Source organism: Lepidochelys olivacea (assembly GCF_965140295.1).
Source record: "Lepidochelys olivacea isolate rLepOli2 genome assembly, chromosome: 18".
Taxonomy (NCBI): domain Eukaryota; kingdom Metazoa; phylum Chordata; order Testudines; family Cheloniidae; genus Lepidochelys; species Lepidochelys olivacea.
Genome location: NC_140428.1, coordinates 23,453,523 through 23,464,894, shown reverse-complemented (window position 1 = coordinate 23,464,894; position 11,372 = coordinate 23,453,523). Strand labels below are relative to the sequence as shown.

General features: G+C 50.3%; 1 protein-coding gene across 1 annotated transcript in view; it reads right to left on the bottom strand.

Annotated features, from left to right (window-relative positions):
* Positions 1 to 1,264: 1,264 nt before the first annotated feature.
* Positions 1,265 to 11,372, bottom strand: part of TMEM278 (transmembrane protein 278) — a 43,089-nt gene continuing 32,981 nt past the window's right edge. The window contains exon 2 of the mRNA XM_084652071.1: positions 1,265 to 3,579. Within this exon, the coding sequence (XP_084508197.1) occupies positions 3,310 to 3,579 (270 nt within the window). The 3' untranslated portion in view covers positions 1,265 to 3,309. The remainder of the gene's footprint in view (positions 3,580 to 11,372) is intronic.

Here is an 11,372-nt window from a genome sequence, read left to right as displayed (position 1 = left end):
GCTAATGGCTGCCATCCGTTGGGTCTCTGATCCAAAAACAATTGCAATGGCTGTGCCAAGCACTCTTTCAGACTCCATAGAAGGAAAAATTAAGCCCCTTTATGTACTAGAGACAGCTACAAGCAATGGAGGGACCACTCAAGGCACATGGCAGGTCGCAGCTAAGCTGTGTGGACTGAGAGGGTTGCCCTGATAACCCTGATACAGGGGCTAGGATATTGGTTCTGCAGCCAGTGTGCATTAGAGGCAGAAAGCCAGAGAAAGCCATCAGAAAGCCAGGAGAAGCAGTTGTGAGTGTGACCCTGAGAGGAAGTGGAAAGACAGAGTTTCTTGGGCACAGAGCTCACTGGTGTAGCAGACTTGGGGATTCTGAGCAAGGAAACTTCCTGCTGTTGGTTGTTCCTACTGTGTTCAGGGAAACAGGACTTTGTGTGCATCTTGGGTAAATAAATAAGATCGCCCCAAGAACAGACCTGTCTCAGAGCATCAATTTCTCATCCTTTCATGGAAGCAACCCTGCAAGGCCCTGCTTTGTCTAACCTCTGGGGCCAAAGGAGCAACAATTAAAGATAGCCAAAGGAACTTCAACGGACCCATATTCCATCAGAATACACAGTTCCATTGAAATCAAACCATTTCACAAAATCAGGTCAATTTTACCAGCGTTGTGTTTGGGGAAAAAACAGGGGGAAATGTGTTGACATTTTCTGAATGAACCATTTTGATTGTTTGTTTTGCAACAATTTTCATTTCAAATTTGTAAAAATGTTGTCTGATCTACAAAATGAAACAGACAGAACTGAAAACGCAACATTTCAGCTGACCCAGAGTGGATGTGTTGGGGGAATTTGCCTTCACAGAGAATTTTGAAAGCTTAAAAATCTCAGAACACTTCATGGAACAGACCTCACAGCCTCCACGTTGCTCTCACAGTAATACTTTGATCACGTCCCCTCTTATTCGTCTCCTAAGATCGTCAGTGATCGCTCTTCCCCAACAGTTGTTCCAGGCCCCTAGCCATTCTCCTGAAGTGTATTCCTCAGGCAGGACTGGGCCCGGTTGCTGCCCATCTGCTGACCGCACACATTTGGGGAACTAAACCTGAGTTTGCCATGGAATTCCCAATGGCGTTCGCCTTCTCCTGCTGTCCGGTGTTCAGCTGCCACCCCCCTCAGCTTCCCATGGTCACTTTGCTTCCATGGCATTTCCAGGGATGGCCCCAGGGCCTTACGCCCTTAGAATGAAAACCAAAGCCCAGGGAAAATACATAAATTAGTCTTTAATATACAGCGAGGGCTCCAATGGCCCGGTGACATTACAATGGGCATCACACATGAACAGCCTGTACCACTGGTGCTCAGACAGCGAATGAAGAGCGGCCCCCACGGCAGAGCCCCCAGCGTGGGGTTTATTTACACATCAGCAATTGAAATGGTTACAGTGGACAGAAGAACAACGGCGACTGGGGATACACAGCTTCCAGTGGTCAATGGCATCCAGCTCAGAAAGGCCCTCCTCAGGCCTGGTCCAAAGCCAGCTGAAGCCAAGGGAGAGACTCTCCTTGACGTTGCTGGGCAATGGACCAGGCCCTGTGTTAGTTTTCCAGTACCGGGTGAGGATGGGAACCCAGGCTGGATCTCTTGCAGGGGTAGGTTTAGAATGTGTGGCCCCCTCCCCCAGAAACAAACCCCTCGTACGGGTGAAAGGTGCCAGCCGGAGAGCCCTGGAGAATGAAACCCATTGTGCCTATAGGTGCATCTGGGATATCAGTGAGGGCCGCGTCCCTTGCACTGCCCTGCCGACGGGCCTCAGCTCTGCGCTGGGGTGGGGAATGTCGTCTCTGTGGCCCATTCAACCCTTGGCCTGTCTGTGGAGACTGGGCACGAGATGGGTCAGCGAGTGCCAGCTGCCGGAGTGGCTTTTGGCTGCCGAGCCCTGTCCACTAGACTAGTGGTTCCCAAACTTTTTACTACGATGACCCGCCAACTGCGTTTTGTCTGTTTTTCAGACCCGCCGTTGTGTCTACAAAAGGTCCAGATTCATGGGAGGGGCCCAAAATCAAAGGCAGGGTCCTCCTCCACTGCCGCTGTCTCCTCCCCTCCTCCCCCACCGAAGGGGCACAGACCACCCGCAGTAACCCCTGTCCCCCAGTCTCCCAAACCAAATCCTGGCTGGTTGCAGAGGGGAGGCCCCAAGGGGGTGGGGGGCAACGGCTGCTATCCTGCAGAGCTGGGCCCAGCTCCCTGCTCCGGGCCCTGCGACCCTATCCGCCAGTTCGCAGCACCACTCAGGTTTGACTCAGCTGCCCCGCCATCAATGCCCAGAATGCGGAGCCAGTCCCAGCCTCTGCGGGGTGAGTGTGGGGCGAGGTTTCTCTCCACACCCCCCCCCCCCAAACCCTCCCTCCGTACCAATCTAGAACCTTCCTGCGACCCAGTGGCAGGTGGGGACCCACCGTCTGGGAAACACCGCACTGGACAATACCCAATGTCTAGCAGGCCATTGCGTGGCCATCAGATTTCAATAACCAGCATCGAAGCAGGCAGGGTTCAGGCCAGCACCCTGGGGGGAAGGTACCCACAGCCCGGTAGAGATCCCCCAAGCCACCTGGTCCCCACTAATCACAAAGGAACACAGTCACCATTATCACCTGCTACGAAAGCAGCTGTGCAAAGCGGGACGGACATAGTCAAAGTGCAACAAGGTGACGGCTCCTGAGTGTCGTATAGGCCCAGACTCACAGGTGCATTTGTGGGGCCAGAGACCTGTGCAGCCACAATAGGATTCTAAGTGGGGGGGCACATCCTGGCTGAATGTGTGGTTTACAGGGGGCCACTTCTCTGGGACAAAGGACGGAGCATTTTAAGCACACGGCACCATCAGCAGCCCCTTCCATTACTGCTCAGTCTAGTCCACGACATAAGGAGATCCCGTGTTCTGAGACCGAGCTGCACGAAGTTGGGAGCCAGGGAGAAGCACAGGGTCTGTCTGTGTCCAGCAGCCTCAATGAAGTATCCCCCTTTCTATGTCAGTGAGTCCTGTCTCTTCGGTGCCAGCAGGGACATGACTGGCCCTGCATAAGTAGGAGGAGGGCAAGCCCCTTTGACATGCTTTTGTCCATCACAATGGGGAGAACCTGCTGAGGGTTACAGGCCTAGGTACAGAGGGGTTCATTCCAGACCCAGCTACATTCCTCTGGCCCTAGGGACCCTGAGAGCCTATGCCTACCGGGACTCCAGCTGGTGACTTTGTAGGTGCCAAGGGGGGATGTATTGGGGGGAGGGGCCTGGGGGAGCCGCTTCAGCGAGCTCATACCCAGGCCTTGACTTGAGTGCTCCACTCCTTGGCACAGTTGCACAGCCCCCCCTCCCCGTACCAGCGCCACTTCACCCCCTTGTAGACGGCCCGGGCGTAGGGCTGGAAGCACAGGAAGAGGCGAAGGCGCCGTGCCAGGCTGCAGTAGACGGCCATGGCCACCACGATGAGCGGGGACATGATGACGAAGCCGAGGATGATCAGGGCAGAGGAGCTGTTGTCATCCAGGATGGTTTTGCAGTAGTCGGCGGAGGAGTGCAGCACCTGCAAAAGACGGGAGAAAGGGCAAAGCGGGTCAGAGGCCTGGGGCAGAAGCCAGGCTTCCTTAGCGCCATCACACTCTTGTGTTCTCAGTCTCCTGGCAGGCTCCCAGTAGGTACCGGCCCTGGCCTGAAGTAGGTCTGTCTGTTCTCAGCCAGACAGCTGCTCCCGGCAGCCAGACACTTGGATCGATGGGATTTTAATAGGAATTTCAGAGGATTGTTTGTAAACACAGCTAGTGCCCTTTGTACCAGATGCACAGCCGGAAAACTCAACAGCGAGGGCCCTCGGGACAGCACGATCCATGAAAGCGCTTCAGAAACCAGCACTGTGCCCCAAAGCTGAATAATACCACAACTGAAGGGGTGGAAAAGCACGGGGCTGGGAATCAGGAGATCCGGGCTCTGTGGCCTACATGTATTAGGGGCAAAATGCTCCCTGCAAAAAGCCCATCCCCACTGCAGGTGGGGTCCAACAGAATCCTGTTACTATTTGTAATGGCTCCAAGACGCCCGGCCAAGGTCAGGGTTCCACCGTGCTAAGTAGACACAGAATAAACATCCCTGCCCCAAAGACCTCCCAGGCTAGATAGCTAAAGGAAGTACAGTTAGCTCTGTTCCCAGAAGGGAGCTGAGACACCAGGTGGTGTCCACATTGTACAGTTAGCCTGGGCTGCCTGGGTGTTGCCCCTAAGCCTGCTCCTATCCACACACACAGCCCTTTCCCCTGAATGTTGGGGTGCCCAGCTAGCCTAGAGGTCACGTGCCACTTTATGGACAGAGGCTAACCCACTCCAGTGCTGATAGTCCTCCTGAGCCTTCCCACAATCCCGCCGTGTGTCCGGAAGGGCAAACAGGTTCTTCAGCAATTCACGGGGAAAGAATCCTAGGGGGGGCCTCAGTTTACTGCAGCACAGAGACCCATGGGATATATGTCCCCAGAAGTCCTAGCAACACACACGGGAGAGTGCAGCGCGAGGGAGGACACGGTAGCACAGCAGGGCTTTCCAGCGTGGCTGCTCATCCCCAAGCGAGGCTAACCCAGGTGCTGATCACCCGGGCCAATTCTGCAGTGAAGACGCACTGCCCAGATGAAGGGACTTGCCCAAAGTCCCACAGACCAGTAACTGGACTCCTCCTGGGTCTCCATCCAGCGCCTTAGCCCCAAGACCAGCCTTCCTCTCTCTTCCAAGCCAGGCCTGGCAATTTCCAGGCTGCCTCACAGAACCTCTTTAATCAGGCGTTTAGTTAATCAACCATCATTACAAGGCCAGGGCATTGCATGCAGATAATGGAGCAGGAAATGTTAATTGTATTGACTCATCCCTAATAATATACTTTTGTATTTGCTAGTTTTTGGCTACAAAGATCCCTGATGCTACAGTGACGCGGGCTGCAAAAGCACATTGACAATGATAGAAAAATAAAGAAAATACAGCTAGATCTTAGCTTCTAATGATAGAGAAAGAGGAGGCGGAAGGGGGGAATAGATGTGCTTGTGGTTAAGGCAGTGGTCTGGGACCCCCAGCCAAGCCATCCATTCAGTTCTCAGCCCTGGCACACACTGCCTGCACACATCAGCGCTACCCTAGCTCTCAATCTTCTGCTCATATATCAGATCCCTTTCTCCTACCCAGCACCTCCTCAGACTCAGAGATCTTCAGGGCAAGGACGGTCTCTCACCACGTATTTGTACAGTGCCTTGCACAATGGAACCTCCATCTCAGTTAAGGGCTCTAAGCACCATTACAACACTAATAAAAAGAACAGGCGTTCCAAGTGCAGCTACCCGTACACTCTGCATGAGTGGACGACAGCAGTTTCCCCCGTCTCTTTCCCTTTTAGAAGGCTTCTCTTTCTTTCTCAGTGTCCCCACAGCAAACACAACCCATCCGGTTTTAAACAATCCTTATTTGCTCCACGCAGCGTAAAGGGCAACCTATAAGTAAAGGAAAAGCACTGAAAAGCATCAACCCAAAGACAGAAGGAATGTGCTCACCAAACTGCTACTGCCTTGCCAGAGCACAGTTCCTTCCTGCACCCGTTCAAAGGCAGAAAATAATTGTGTTCTCCAGCTATGGAAAAGGCAGTCCCTGGCTTTCTCTTCTGATCCGACTGACATACTCACAAAGGGATACAGGGATATTCTCTCAGCTGGAAGCAGTTCACTATGCTTACGAACTGGAACTCAAGGCCTTCTAAGCTAATGGTCCAGGCACCGCAGAGTTTAATGGGGGAGCTTAATGTTCCAGTCCTTGCTGTCTCATCTCTTGTGACTTGGGCTCAGTTTGTGGGCTAGGTTTATGATTTCACAGGGAGGCTGTCAAGTCACAGGAGACCCAACATTTAAGGTCAGCACAAAGACTCTTCTATAAAACCTAACTCACACTGCCCCGAAGGGGATGTTGCTCTGCTTATGAGCAGAAAGCGAAGCCATTTTGTTCTCAGAGCTGCTGCACCCGGTTATGGAGGGAACGCACATACTGTGCTCTCTCTCATGGAGACTTTATTATGGCTAATGTTTGTTGTCATTTTTCTTTAATCTAAAACAAAAGTCATTTTGGGTCTGGACCTACCTGATTACCATTTGTATGTAAAAAAACATGACACCCTCCAGCCTAGATGGTTTCAACTAGGCATAATTAATGCATGGCCCATACATATTTAGCCAATGGACATTTCTTTATAACTCATACATCTGGAAGAAGGGGCTGTTAGATACCACAGAGGGGTATAGGAAGGAGAGCTAGAGAGATAGATACAGAGAGTTTTTCTGCTGCCTTCTCTCCCTAGCATTATTTCAGCAGGGAGTTACAGGGGAGAGGCGGGCTTATCTTTATCAGATTTTTGTATGCATTGTTGCTAACCCCTGGTTGGTGCAAGTCATCCCTGCTGCACCACCATTAATGCTCACTCACTTCCCTAGCTCACAAGGGTGTCTTGGCACTTACTCACACAAAGCACTTTGAAAATGCAAAGTGCTTCATCCGTGCCAAGTCATACCTGCATTGGAGGCTGAACTGCAGCCGAGCAAAGCCCTCTGTCCCTTGCCTTTGCTGCATCCTGTCCACACGGTGCTGCCACTCGGGCCCCTAAACTGAGCCAAACACAACAAACAAACAAACAAACAAACGGCAGCCCATGCAATCCAAGCCCAGCAAAAGCATTCCCCAAAGCTCCCGGAACGAGCGAGGTTTCAATCTGGAGGAAGTCTTGACTGGTCAGTTACAAGCTGGGGGTTTTGTCTGAAAAGCCTTCTTTGGTGGACCCTTTGGTTTCAACCTCTGCAGCGCTGACCTCTTTCAATCACTCTCCTAGCTGAGAGCTCATTTTCAAGGGCGTGCCATTTCAAAATGGTTCTCTCTCCCTCCTCCCCGATGCACTGAGCTGAATGGCTGATTTTATGTTTTTAATCTCGCCCCCCATCCCCCGGCTGGCAACTCTCTTGTACAATTAATGCAGAATTAATAGGAGGTAAGGAGGGGAGCGAGGATGTTTTCTGAGAATAGCTAATGGGGTTGATGTCAAGGTCATTTGATTACTGGTGACGGAAGCAAATGAAAGCTCAAGGATATGTTCCCCCTCCCCATCCCACCCCAGCTCGAAAGCGGCTGGCCACTAGAAAGATCTTAGACCCAGCCAAGCAAGAAATTAAAACTCAACCCAAGCTGATTCAGTCAAATGAAGCCATCTCTCAAAAAGGTAAAGCGCTCTGAACTGTTTCACTGGCTGGCTGGTTTTCTGCCAGCTGCCTTTGATGCAGTTTCCACACCTTCCCTCTGGGTTCGCATTCCTCCTTCAGGGCCTTTGCATTTCATTTCACACTGGACCCCATTCAGCCCTGGGCTGACCAGGCTTATTTAGAGTATCTCTTGGGCTAGAGAAAAGACAGAATTTAGTGATGGTGAATAGAAAGGTGATTGGGGATGTGGGATATTGACAGACCCTGTGGTTCTCTTGGGGTCCTTAGCTCCCACACTGACTAACACAGTCAACATACAGGCTCTCCCAAAGTTCTGGCCTGGAATAGCCAGTCAGAGAATGCATTACGGAGTAGACAACAGGTGTAAATAGAGTCAGTGGAGAGCTCTGTTCTCAATGGAATTGTAACCATTAATACCAGGAGCAGAATCTGGAGCAGAACTTGTTAAGCTCACAGTTAAAAGAGTTTCCCACCATGGCAAGTGCACTTCCATGTCCCTAAAGTTGTGAGAACGGGGCCAAAACGAGCCATTCATCCAAACCCAATGAGCTGTGGGTGTCTGGAAAAAACAGGAACAAGTCTAAATAACCTTGCTTTTGATTTTGCTAACACCAAATTCCCACCAGTGAGGTTTTGCAAAACGTAGGCCAAAGCCATCTCTGGTTCTGCCTGTCTCTGATCATTATTAACCAGCATTCGCCTGGTTGCTTCACGGGGTTAAAACTTAGAGTCTTTTATGACACGTTGATTGTCAGAAATTTGTCGATTTCACCAACAAACCTCTCAGGTTTATTAAGAATAAAACCTTAATGTTAAGTACTAAGAAGTTTACTTATTTTTTGTGCAGTTCATGGCCTTGGTATCAAACTAAACTGCACAATTCAGGCAGCTTTAGCCATAATGAGGAGAAGCAAAATGCAAACAGCAAACCTCTGAAACCTCCTAGGGCAGCCAAAAAAGCTATTTAGAAGCAGGCAGCTTCCCACCACCACAAGTAAATCAGAAGCTTTTATAAAAATCTCATTCAACATCCTTCTTCCCAAATTTCACTATCTTTGGATTCCCCCCATACCTCCCGATGCATCCAGCTGCTAAAAGGCAAATGACCTTGTCCAATTTTGTAACCTCATTGTTTTGAAGTTGGAATAAAATCTCTTCAAGCAGAGAAAGGTTCATGCCAGGTTCTCAGCAGAGGGCATGTCAACTTGTTGTGTTGTCTGCCTTCCTACTGGGCCTTTTCCCTTTAGCACAAAGAAAAAGGGTTCTCAGTACATGACACAAGCAATAGATCAGATGCAGAGCCCCCCAACCTGTCCTTTTAAGGGGAGAGACCTTGAAGGGTATAAATGCATTTGTACTGTAGCCTGCAAATTAGGTAGCTCTCCTCTCCATCTGTATTCTGTAGTAGTGTGGCTGGGTTCCAGCTAACTTGAAATCCCTACTGTGGGATGTTTAACATTAACAGTCCATCTTTTAACAATATTTACGCGAGCCAGTGCCAGACAAACCTCAGAAGAGAAGAGGCAAATATTTCTGGTAATAACCCCACTGTCATAAGTGCCTGCAAACCCTTCTGTTTCCAGCAGGGAGCTAAAACTGGATGGGTCTGGGCTGCATAGTTTGACTCTGTGGTTTTGTCTACACTTAAACCGCTACAGCAGTGCAACTATGCAGACGCTTCCACTACAGCGACGGGAGAGGCAGAGTCTTGGTGGACAGAGTCTACACTGGGGGTTAGGCCGGCTTACCTACGTTGCTCAGAGATGTGGATTTTTCACACCCTGAGCTACATTGCTGGGGCAAACTTATGTTTTAGCATAGGCCTGTCCTGAGTCTGAGCTTTCAAGGAATGTGAGCCCTACTTAGACTGTGAGATCTTTGGAGCAAAGACCATCTTTTCCTTGTACGTGGGTAGGGCACCTAGCACAATGGGGGCGTGATATCTGCCTGGGGTCTCTAGATGCTATCGCAGTGCAAACAAGATGACAATAATGTATTCCGATCCCAGGCTGTGGTTCAGCCCTTTACAAACACAAGCCAGCTGTAAAGTTTGCATTCAGACCTGATAACGTGTTCTAAGAGCTTGTCTTCACTGCAAAGTTAACTCAGGTTCTTACTGTTGGCCCTACCCCGATTCCCATCTATCCCCAAAACCTCTCCCTCACTGGTTTGTCCAGTGGTAGAGGCTAACGCCTGAGGACTACCAACACTTGAGCTGGTAACCCAACAAATCTGCAATGTGGATGTGGACCTAAGCCCCTTGAAGGCTGACAGTCCTCTAAGGCTTTCCCACAATTCCACCTGGGAACTATTTTCTCGCCATCTACTTACTCTTTGCCTCCCATTCAACCAGAAGTCACCTGCCCGTTCACAAAGTCTGGTTTGGCCTTTGCACCCCACATTCACATGTGCCCTGCTATACATGCAATGTTTCTAGCACTTGTACAACTGGTGGTGAACAGATGGCATCTGGGGCACCATCCCCCCAGCATGCTGCCAGCTGGCTTGAAGCTGTAACTAGGGTGCTAGTGGATCTTCACTGCAAGGCCAGTAAAATCTCAGATTTTGGGACCAGGACCCCAAATCTATAATGCTATGATGCTGTCTTCAAGAAGCTGACAGAGGAAGGGACCCACTAGATGGGATGTTAGTGTGGGGAGAAAATTAACCTCTGAAGAATCTATACTGGCAGACCATGGACCACAATGCCTAGTCTGGTGATGCCCCAAGACTGTGCCCACTCTGCCAGAAGCTGGACGGGGTGGAATTCCTCCAGTGCAGCACTCGGAACCGGTCTAGAGCGCCTCACACTATTGATTGTCAACCCAACGTGGATGCAGTCAATTGGACAACCGCAGGTCTGACTTTGTGGTCTGGCCATTATCCCCTGGGCTAAGCGTCCTCCAGTGCTCACACCTGAGCACCAATGATCCAAGTGAACTCAGCAGCGAAAGACACCCTGAAGAGCTCTTTGGGTTCAGGCAGCTCAAGTAGAACTTTATGTGAAAATGTCAGTACTTCCCACCTTCCCACTCGCTATCCGGTGCCTGCCACACAGCAGGGGGGCTGCCTTTGTTGCATCTGAGTCCTAAATCTGCGCCTCTCTTACGTTATTTTATCTCTTTGTCTCTTATGTCATTAGACACCAGAACTAGGGTTTGTTTTGTAGTGTTGGGCTGTGAACAAACTGTGCGGCTTCATGTCATTTTGATTAAAGTCTGACTCAATTCCTAATGTGTACACCAGCGGGGGTGGAATAAGCATGTGTGATGGGAGAGAGGGCACCCAAACCAGTGGTTAAGGCTGTAAGCATGTCAGTTTTCTTTTCAGGATGAAACATTTCTTTGCTTAGCCCTCTCCTCCCACCCCCACCCCGCCAAGTGACGGTAGTTCTCGTGATTGATGCTGAATGGAAAGCCGTAGACCGTGAGATCTTTGGTTTATTCCTGATCACTGGAGGTTTTTAAGAACAGGCTGGACAAACCCCTGTCAAGGATGGTCTAGGTTTACTTGATCCTGCCACAGCGCAGGGGGCTAGACTTGATGACTTCTTGGGGTCCCTTCCAGCCCTACATTCCTGTGATTCTATGATGCTGTACTACTGATCCAAGGAGGCGTCTTTCTGTTGCCTGCCAAGGAGTTCGGAGTTTGGATCAGGCCCTAAAGACATTGCCTACTTCCTGCTATGTGGGAACTGACTGTGCTGTGGGAAACCCTGGAAGCTTCTCCCCCAGGAGTTGGACTGAGATCCCTTCCTACCCACCCCTCCATCAAACCAACCTCCTTTCACAGGGGCCTTGTAAAATGACCCAACCTGTCAGATGGCAAAAAATACGTGTTTACCTAAGCAATGGACAGGTCTGCAGAATTACAAGCGAGGGACATGGACATAATGGTCTAATTAAACGTGTAATCTGACAGGTGTTATATCCTTTTGGCAATAAAACAGGCTCAGCCTGCAGTCTGGAGACTAAATACATCCCCCGATAGGCAGCCTGCTACAAATCAGGAGCATGCTGATACTTTATATTCTTCAATAAAAAACAATAGCGTGTTAATCAGATACTATTAGCCATGCCAGTGGTGGGGATGAT